Genomic DNA, 10,895 nt, shown 5'->3' with positions numbered 1-10,895 from the left:
GCTGTTAAGAGGGAAACCATTGCCAAGGATAGAGGAGCAGCAACTTTTGCTTTCAGGTAAGCTTTACAGTAACACGAATAGCCTCTCACTTACTTGCATCTTCAACAGAAATCTGTCAACCACATGTACTACTCAAAGTTTACAAATTACCTGGAGGACAGGAAAATATATAAAACTAGGAAATCTTACTAAGATTACTGTCTTGAAACTAAATGAAAACCTGTGTCAGTAATGCATTAAAAAGGGAAGATTCTACCACTTTTGAAGAGCTCTTTCACATTTTTCTGTAGAGTTCCCGAATCATTTAGCTTTGCCATATCTGCAAATAAAATGTTTTCATTCACTTTTTGCTTGTTAGTGTGCAACTTCTCTCCATATGTAAACTTAAGTCTTCCTTTCATCTGTGTTTCTAAACCAGGGAATTGCCTGGATATAGTTTTTGCATTTTAGTGTCGATGCTTAGCTAAGCAGGAAGGATAGAGTAGAGTACAGTCTCATTCATGGAGAGTATTTCTGTAAAGAAACTTCCTAAGATACTTCTAATAAATTCTAAGTGCTGTGATAGTTTAGTTGGATTCTATGTAAATAAATAGCTGCTCTAAGCAGTTGCTAGAAGTCCTAAGAAAAGGGAAAGAAGGTGGTGAGGTAGTAGCAGAACTACTGTTTTAAATATGTTGTAGTCATCAGACTACTACTTTTTTGAATATCTAGATGAGTAACTTAAAGAATCAGAACTGAGCACCTGTAAGACACAGTGCTGCGTTTCCCCACCTGTGTTAGATGGGCCTAACACTGTGGAATTGGTCCATGGTGGACCACTCCAATCATCTAGAGTGACTGTGCATGGCAAAGAGCCAATGAGGCCACTCCTCCTGGCGCAGACTGGCCTCCTGCATCAGAATGAGTGTACGTGGGGAAAAAAAAGAGCCAACAAGGCCACTCCTCCTGGCACAGGCTGGCCCCCCGCGTCAGGATGAGTTGGCACTTTTTGGCATATAAAAGGCCCGGGGTTCAAGAGAGATCAAGAAGGGGGTGGATCCAACTACCTTTTATGGTTGACATTACCTCTGCGGGGACGTCCGCAAAAGTATGTGCCTGCCACCCCGTTTCTACACAATGCTCCTTGGAGCTGGCCTCCTGGTCACTGGACAATTGTGTGGGTTGGTAAGAATCTGTGCCTAATCTGTTCTTTGGTAGCCTTTAGTTATCTCTCTTTCTAGCTTGGTATATCTCTGGATCTTGTAATAAACTTTCTAGCAGTTTGGTGTGTGTGTGTGTGGCTTATGTTCCTTCTCCACCCGGAATCCTTCGATCCCTGGAACACCACCCCTGTGAGCTGAGACAGGCAAGTATATGGAGAATACTGGTGAGATCCTGACAGCTTAAAACTCCCCCTATAATCCTGCATCCAGCTCTGGGGCCCCCAACACAAGGGGGATGTGGAACTGTAGGAACCAGGTCCAGAGGCGGCCACAGAGATGATCTGAGAACTGGAGCACCTCTGCTGTGAAGACAGGCTGAGAGAGCTGGGCTTGTTCAGCCTGGAGAAGGCTCTGGGGAAAGCTTAGAGCAGCTTCAAGTGCCTAAAGGGGCTACAAGAAAGCTAGAGAGGGACTTTTTACAAGGACATGTAGTGACAGGACAAGGGGGAATAGCTTTAAAGTGACAGAGGGGAGATTTAGATCAGACATTAGGAAGAAGTCCTTTATTGTGAGGGCAGTGAGCCACTGGAACAGGTTGCCCAGAGACGTTGTGGCTGCTGGATAGGGCAGACTGTTACAGGTTTATGAAATGAACCTGGATAACCCATTTAAAAGCTTCATCCATACACGCAAAGAAGTCATATACTTGCTGCTCAGCTAAGCACATCTTAGTTTATTGATGTAAAGCAGGCAAAATTCTCAATCACATTATATTAAAAGTACTACAAATGTCATTCTTCAATTTATGTAGCAATGGATCATCACATTAATTACAAACTTCACAAAGAGCCAGCAGAGTTCTCAGGCTTTTCTTCCCTAAGACAACTTGTTATATTACCCGAGGGAAAAGCTACCTGTCTATCTGTATCTTATTCCTCTACACAGGACCTCCAGGGGCAGTGCAGGGCCAACAACGGGAGTGCTTTTTTAGGTCAAAAGGGGACTGCATGTGGGACATGGGTGTCCTGGGTTCAGCTACAGCAGTCATTTTTTCTCCTTCTTAGTAGCTGGTGCAGTGCTGTGTTTTTGACTTTCAGTCTGGGAACAATGCTGATAACACCGATGTTTTTAGTTGTTGCTAAGTAATGTTTACTCTGACCAAGGATTTTCTCAGTCTCATGCTTTGCCAGAGAGGAGGGGAAGCCAGGAGGAAGCAGAGACAGGACACCTGACCCAAACTGGCCAAAGGGGTATTCCATACCACAGCACGTCATGCCCAGTATATAAACTGGGGGGAGTTACCCGGAAGGCCCAGATCGCTGCTCGGGTCGGGCTGGGTATCGGTCGGCGGGTGGTGAGCGGTTGTGTCCTTTTCCCTTGTTATTCCTCTTATCATTATTATTGGTAGCAGTAGTGGTTTGTATCATACCTTAGTTACTGGAGAGCTGTTATCTCAACTCGTGGGAGTTACATTCCTTCGATTCTCCTCCCCATCCCTCCGGGAGCGGGGGGAGGAAGGAAAAGGGGGGGAGTGAGCGAGCGGCTGCGTGGTTCCAAGTTGCCGGCTGGGCTTAAACCACGACAATGGGGAAAAGCCTGAGCTGGACAAGCATGTCTGTGTGCAGGAGAGCTTGTAGATGTGATATCAAAGCCAGAGCTTGGGCAGTTGAAGAGTTGAGACGCATTTCTATTCAGGAAGAAGAAGAGGAGGCATTAGCTCAGTTTTGGTTTGAAACGTCATCTTTCCTTTCATGAGGGACTATGGAATTACTGTTGCAAGACACCCTCTTAGCTCTGCTATGCTGCAGGAATCCAGAGGTGCAAGAACTTCACAGAGTTACATGGCTCCCCCTGTGCCTCATTTGCAGCATCAAAGCTTATCACATTGCTTGTGCCAGACGAAGCTTTGTGTCAGTTCCCCTTAGCTCTCTTTCTATGGCAGAAACTCCCTTCCAGTCTTTACCTGCTCTGATACACCTCTATAAACATTGTTTTTAAACTCTGCTTTGCAAACATGCAGGGACTCATGCTATTGAGATGGTAGTAAAACCTGACTTCCCAAAAGTCCAATCTACCATTCAGAGATGGTGGTGGTTGAGCTGAAATCCAAGCTTTTTCCTTTTTTCCTTGAAAGATTTAAAAGTACCAAGAAAGTACCTGTGCTAGAATAGTTGCAGGCAGCTATTATCCCTCATCTGGTTTCACTCACACAGTAATATCAGAAACCTCTGCAGTGTTATACTGAAAGGAGAAAGTTACACATTTTATGAAAGGGAGTTCAACAATACACACCTGGGAAGAGCTTGAATGCAGACAGATCTGTTAGGCCAGAGTCTGCAACTTGTGCCTGAATGGATAGGAGGCCTGATATGGAACTGGGTTTATCCCTGTATTGGCCCTGACCCCACACTTTCCTATTAGCTGTGTTTAAAAGGCCCATTTGAATTACCCGAGCAGTTTACTGATTATTTAACATATTAATTAATTAACAAATTGGGCAGATGAAGGACTGAAATCTAGACCCTGTTACTGGACTGTATGTAATCAGAGGGAACTTTCAGGAAAATATACCAGAAAAGCAGTGTCCCTGGGTGCTCTGGAAAGCTATGCATTATCAGCAGGTTAGCTTTTTCTTTCCTTGTGGAGTCAAGTAAGATACAACCTCCTGAAACAGCTCTCTATTTTTTTTGGAAGGAAATCGTCATCAGATCTCTGACTCCTACGGTACTCTTACCTACCATCCATGTTTAGCATGGTTTACAGCAGAGCACTCCTCCGCTCCTCGCACCCACACTTTGATTGGCTTATTGCTATTTGTAAAAGCTTATGTTGGAAAGCTTATTGCTATTTAGCTGAAGCATAGAGGAAAGACTTATGCCATCGAGTGAACAGCTACTGCCTTCCTAATAAGTCGCTCTGTCATCGGTGAATTTGGTCTCATCACATCACGTTCTCTCAGGAGGCACCTGAGAAAGAAGAGGTAAGAGAGAAACAGGAAGATCATGAGTACATCAGTTTTCCTGTAAGATCATCAGCAGTATCCTTGTAAGAGGAGGGAAACAGTATGTTAAGACATGCTCTTGAAGTTCAGGTTTCCCACACTGAAAACATTTGGCCTTGGCAGTAAGTTTAAGCAGAATTCTCAGCATTGTTTTCAGCACTGGGAGATATTGAAAATGAGCACCCAGAGATCAGAGTGCACCAAGGTATCACTTCGGTATTTTATCTAATTTTTATGTTTCAAAGAGACCCCAGGAGGGGAACAGGCAAGGCTCCATATTGTCCCAAGGATCCACTCTTTTAAGTGCACAGGCAGACCCAATCAATACCTTACAACAGACCTCCGGGTGGATGAAGCAGCAACATCTATGATTTCTACCAAATGAGACTCTTGTGATTTATACCAAGGCAAGCTCACACATCAGACTCTGCAAATCTTCTTTCCCACTACAGCAGCTGTCATCATTAAGACAGATTTGATTTTCAGCATTTCACTTAGAAGTTCAGCAGCCCATTAAGTACACCGACAAACAGGCAGGAGGCCACATTTTAAGACAGACCATTTGAAAATCAACTGCCCTTGAACAAATACAGACCATTCCTCCAGAATGCAGAAGTGTACTTTTGGAATTGGAAGCTATGTTACTGTTTATCCTAGTTAAAAGTTGCTACAGTTAACATAAATGCTCCTGTGCCCAGAGAAGCTGTGGCTGCCCCATCCCTGGCAGTGTTCAAGGCCTGGCTGGATAGGGTTTTGAGCAACCTGGTCTAGTGGGAGGAGTCCCTACCCATGGCAGGAGGGTTGGAACTACATAATCATAAGGTCCTTTCCAACCCAAACCATTCTATGACACAATTTTAGCCTTCACTTATTGGTTTGAGAATACTCGCTGCTTCCTATTTTTAGTAACACTACTACTTCCCCAAATATTTAGCAGGAAAAATACTCACCTTGCAAGGTTTTGTTTGGCTTGTGATTTAGAATTTAAAGCTGCATGAATCAATAACTGGCTGAAAACATCTCTCTGAAAAAAGAAGTCAGCAAAAATACAGAGTAGTAACTAACTTAGAGTATTGCCGGTTACAGTGTCTTGTTTACCAAATTATTAAAACCACTGAGGAAGGAAAGGTATGAACAAGAAAATTTAAACAGGCAACACTGCTGATAGTGTTTGCAAACAGGATTCAGTCACAAGCACAGTTTAGCTTTTCACTTTCTGAGAATGAAGGATTGTTACTAATGCAAGTGCCGAATGGTGGCTACTGAAAGAGGATTAAGTTGTACCAGAAAGTCTTATTGATCTTCTTTACCTGAGCATTACTGCCTCCTAGTTGGATGAGCTGATAACGGATTGGGTACAGCAGATCTACAGCTTTGTCACAATTTCCATTTTCAAACTCCACAAATGCCTGGCACAGGGGCAGCCCCAAACTAGGAGCCAGGGAAAGCTCATGGTCTTCGCAAGGCGCTCTGCAGAATGAGAAAGTGGTTAACTCCTGTAAATGAAATTATGAATACTCACATTCAGTGTCACTCCATCACAACCTTTTTTACTGTACAAAGCCTAATGTTTCAGGTACTTCATTTAGACAACCTGCTCTAGTGGAGGGTGTCCCTGCCCATGGCAGGAGGGGTGTAACTAGATGATCTTTAAGGTTCCTTCTAACCTGAACCATTCTATGATTCTATAATATCGTTTGGTGTGGCTGTGTTACTTTCACCGTTTTTGTTACTCATCAGTTTTCATTCTTCTGAACAGACCCGCAAAAGGCACAAACAAGCCCAACCCCTCCTGCCTTTGCAAAGAACAGTTTTGGCTAGAAAAGTGAGAAAACTGCACAGTTTCTCTTCTATTGATCTGACCAGAACATCCTGTTGCTAGTTGACTGTCCTCACCTCTGCCAAAAGTGGCCGTCAGTCCTCGCAAAGAGCTCGCCACACAACACAGCGCCTCCCCATCTTTCTAATATGAACTGTATTCCCCATGACAGCTCTCAAAGTCCGCTCTTTCATTCTAACCATGACAGACTGCTTCTAGGCCCATGAACAGCAATGGATTTTAGCTAGCTCTGAAGTTACTGGCTTTTCTTTCCTTTTTTAGTGCTTATATCCTAACCCACCTAAGAGTAGAAGATGCATAGAGCATGACAATATGCCCGCAGAATGACACAGACATCCTAGCAGGCATCTTTGCCAATATTAAAAAAAAGAAAAAAGTAAAAACTGAAGTAACCACACTAGCTAAAGAGCTGGCCTTGGGACTACATGGAACTGTGGTTTTCCACTGCTACGGAAGCAGCTGACAGTGATCAGGTCTTGGAGGTAGTGCCATTTCAGTGCCAAAAGGTTGGCTGGCAATACGAGTACAGGAGGGCTTTCTATCAAGCAGTATAAGTGATTCCTGAGAATACAGTGCACAGTTCAATGCTCTAGATTCCACCTGTTGTTTAGTACAGATTTGTCTGTAAGTTTTCCAATTAAATCTTTAACACTGAGGAACCTTAGTTGCTGGCAATTGTTTTGAGTGCTTGCAATGACAGCCAAGAGTCACACTCCCATGCTAGTACCTTAAATTCACCAAACACAGAGATGCTCTGTGCTCTCCTTCTTGAGTCAGTATTACAAACTTCCCATTTCTTCCACTAGGTCAGTGCTGACTTTTCAGTATGCAGTGTTGCTCTATGCGTTTATCATTTCTTCAGCAAAACATTGCATCTTGGAAAATTGGAAGTGCACAACAGATGTGCCTTTCAAGTAAGTAGTTGAGATAGTGAATGAAGAAAATGATGAAACAATTCTTCATTTAAACTTTTGTTCCAGCTCTCTGATAAAATGCACAGACGGAAGACTCTTTTTTTTTTTTTTCTTTTCTCTTTCAACTGATCTGAAGTGTTGATTCATGAAGAACAACATACCCCCTGCACCAACTATTTTATTTCCACCCCCAAAAGTAAGCATGTGGAAGCAACCACCAGAGAGCACCGGGGAATACCTTACCAAAAGAATTCTTGTTGACTTCAAATTGCAAAGGCTAGGGAAAAATATTAATGAAAAGCCAAGGATGACTGTTGTTTGTGCCAAAGTTTTATGACTGCTTTTTTAACACATACAAAACCCATCCTAGGTATAATGTAGTCATCACATTCTTGTGATACACATAAATTAATCCATTAATCCAATCTTTACTCACAGTCTCACAGTCTGTTTCCTCAAATAATAAAACTAAACTTCATAATACTTCCAACCACAGCTAAAAATGTACAGCTGAATTATTACAAAAGGCTCAACACACAAGCAAAAGGAAGCACTGGGTGAAAGGATAAGCAGCATATGTTCATTAAAGCTTCCCTGAAGTGGTGTGCATGTGCAGTTTTAATGCTTTATATATACTTACATCTATTTATATACTTATATAAAAGATATTTACCATTTTCTACGTTAGTCAGATCAGATATGCTTAAGATTGATTTGACAGTTACTTGGGTTTGTAACTATTCTTTAAAATTATGTTTATTTTTTATTACTTTTGATTGATGGGTATTATAGTCAGGAACAAATAGTGACAATTTCAGGTTCTCCTTCCTTCTTTTTTAAGGCAAGGGAAGCAACAGATGCTGAAACAGAGGTAAAATGGGGGGAGGAGGAATTGCATTTAAAGCATCTATATCTTGACCCCTTCAGAAACTTGAGGCAATTTACAGTTATTTAATACATAAGGGAACATGAAAAAACATCATTTAGATGAAATACTTAAATATTCAAATGTTTCAAATAATGTAATTTGTAAGCAAAATATTCTCTATTTTTACTTTAGCAGTACTTGAAATTCAGTTTTCTGCAGAAGTCCTTCCCACACATCAAACACTAGCTATCAGAATATCACTACCAATGTTCCATTATTAAAGAACCTTTTAAACCAGAGCCATAAAAAAGAACCACCATAGATAGCTGACATATGTTGTAGAATGCCCTTACTAATACAGAGGTGAAATACTTTGTTCACTGTATGTATCATAGCTTAGTGTGAACCCATTGAAAGAAATAGACAGCAACTGTTCAATTAGCGTCCATGACTCCAAACATAAGAGATCTCTGCTTAACAAGATAAGAAACCCCTCTAGACATTAACTCAAAAAGTAAGTAACTATAGGGATCTTCTAACTGGAGACTGACCTACTTGAACCAGACATGTCCCGGTGACATGCTAGAGCAGAGTATGTCAGAGTGCTGTAGTGCTTTGGCAAGCCAGCGACATTATCAGAGGATAACATTTTTATTAAACACAATAACTCCATTCACTTGCTTACTTGGCAAGTTCCTGAAGAGTTGTTAAAAGCTCTTCAGTAGTTTTGTGGTCTTTGGCTCCAAGTGAGGACATCAAGATATGCACATCATTGAACAGAAGAACGTGATCTCTGCTGTGCTTCTTTGTAAGCTGGAGAATATTGTTCCACCTGTCTCCAAGCTTTACACCTAAGAGTAAAAAGTATTTTTCTCAGTAAAAATACCACATACAAAAGCATGACTTTGCAATATACTTTCAGCCACTCTGCATAAACAGCATTGCTACTAAACTCAAGGACACATTCGCTGAAATGGCAAAATGTATACAGTAATGCTCAGCTGCAGCATGCCATATCTGGGCAGAGTTTACTGACTATCAGTAATTTATCACAAATATTCTAGACTGCATTATGTGAGGTTCTGGCTTTATTATGACATTGCTCATGTCTTCTTGGAGATGATGTTCCAGTGAAGCATCTGTAGCAATCAAAAGAACAGAGTGACAAGATGGATTTCATAAGCAAAGCCAATGCATCATTAGTGTTTTAGCAGAATACTGTGAATGCACATCTGTCTGTCATCAACCCCCTTCATGAACTCTGGTGTATAAACACTAGCTTAAAACAGTAAAGAAATGCCACTGAGTTAGCAGACTACACAAAAGCCAGAAAGCTAATATATACATACTAGCAATTTCAATCAGTATCAAAATAGGAGGTTAAGTATCTAGCGTGACATTTACTTCAAGGAAGCTCTAGAGATTTTTAGAGGATTACATACTTGATCATTCAGCCTCCAATCTCCAGGGACAATTGAAGTGAATTTTTCAAAGAAGAGGTATGTGACCTATGCTAGCTTGAGCTGAATGAAATACCATACTGGCTTGGGAAAAAAAAAAAAAAGCAGCTCTTGGGAAGAGTGAAGGTTATGGACATTATGAATTTCACCTTGAGGCTTTTCTCAAGAGCAGAATTTTCTTCTGTATCAGATTTCCTCTGTAACACTGACCAAGCTCACTCTGTAAGTGTATTTCAATACTTCTTCAACATGCAAGGCAGGAGAACGGGGGAGTTCCCCTTACAGCTCTAAAAAAGAATGGCAGGTGAATATCCTACCTTCCAGATGAAGCCTGTACAGCATTGAAGAGTTATCTACTATATCCAGCATACTTCCACTTGACAGACACCGAGGAGCAATCTGTAATCACAGGTAATGTAATCACATAAGCTGACCAACTGATGTGCTAGTGGGAACTTAGCCAGATAATCAAACTAATTTTCACAGTACAGTATTAATTGTATCTTTTTATTTGTTCAAAAATACCCATTTTGCAATAGCCCTATTCTTTCCTGAATACACCAATTTGCAGTGACAAACATGTTGCTTCATTTGTGTTTTTCCTATTACAAAGTCAAACTCAGTAAGTATGGAGAGTCACCAAGGCATTCAATTTTTTCCAAAATGTTGCCATAAATATTACTTCACTTTGCCAAGGTTAGTAGACAGGATAGCCCAGCAGCTTTCTTAATGCTTCACTATTTTTATATTCCTTACAAAGATATATTATCCTAGCTACTTTGATATAGCTTATTTACAAAGACTGCCTTGAAATCTAGACAGTGAAGAACTAGAATAAATTAACCAGGAAAGATAAGACACGCTTCTGCTGACTTTGTGCCATACATGCAAAAATCAGTTCTTTGTAAAGGTAATTTGAGACTTTATAGGAAAATTATTTTACACCCTTTTAAAAAGCAAGAATAAGAAACACAGAATAGGAAATAGTACCAACATTGCCACTGTAGCTCTTTCAAGCACAAGTGAAAGAAATACTGAACTACATGAGAGTCTTTCGGGCATTTTACTCAAAACCACTGAGAAATACTTTCCATTAAAATCTGTAACAACAGATGTAAACGATATACACACATATATGGCACACTGTGATAGGTTCAAATCTCATAGAGAAGGAAGAAAGTATGTATCATGGTCTTAAGCAAGTTCTCAGTAAAAAAAAAACAAAGGCCCTACTCACATGATTGTCATAAATTGTCAAAGCAGCCTCATATTCACCCTGTGAAAGCAAACAAGCACTGCATGATTTAATATTCAGATACAGTAACCAAAAGTGACTGGTAGTAACCAAAACACATATATACAATTAATAATGTCGTAATACTACTTCACAACCTCCTGACAATTTGATCAAAACAAACCAAGTCAAAGAAACCTTGAGGTATTAAAAGAAAGGCTGGAGTCTGAGATAAACCAGGATTTACTAGGCAAAATAATTCGTATGATTAGGTTTCATTTAATGCTAGGTACCAACACTGGTGGAAATCAGACATGAAGGAGAAAGACAGGGTATTACCTCTTCTGTGGTTTAAGCCCAGCCGGCAACTTGGAACCACGCAGCCGCTCGCTCAATCTGCCCCTCCTTCCTTCCTCCCCCCTGCTCCCGGAGGGAT

The 10,895-nt window shown here is 41.0% G+C and overlaps 1 protein-coding gene across 1 annotated transcript; it reads right to left on the bottom strand.

The window, feature by feature from the left end:
• Positions 1-4,014: 4,014 nt before the first annotated feature.
• LOC104399547 (tetratricopeptide repeat protein 38-like) lies at positions 4,015-10,520 on the bottom strand (the record flags this gene model as incomplete). The annotated part of the gene is made up of 6 exons (XM_010015369.1): positions 4,015-4,108; positions 5,094-5,167; positions 5,454-5,613; positions 8,451-8,616; positions 9,543-9,624; positions 10,463-10,520. Coding segments are annotated over 6 exons (634 nt in total), but the record flags the coding sequence as incomplete, so codon positions are not given.
• Positions 10,521-10,895: the final 375 nt, after the last annotated feature.

Source organism: Nestor notabilis, unplaced genomic scaffold, assembly GCF_000696875.1.
Source record: "Nestor notabilis isolate BGI_N333 unplaced genomic scaffold, ASM69687v1 scaffold455, whole genome shotgun sequence".
In the NCBI taxonomy this organism is placed as follows: Eukaryota; Metazoa; Chordata; class Aves; order Psittaciformes; family Psittacidae; genus Nestor; species Nestor notabilis.
The sequence above is the reverse complement of the archived record's forward strand: the minus strand, read 5'-3'. Positions and strand labels throughout refer to the sequence as shown.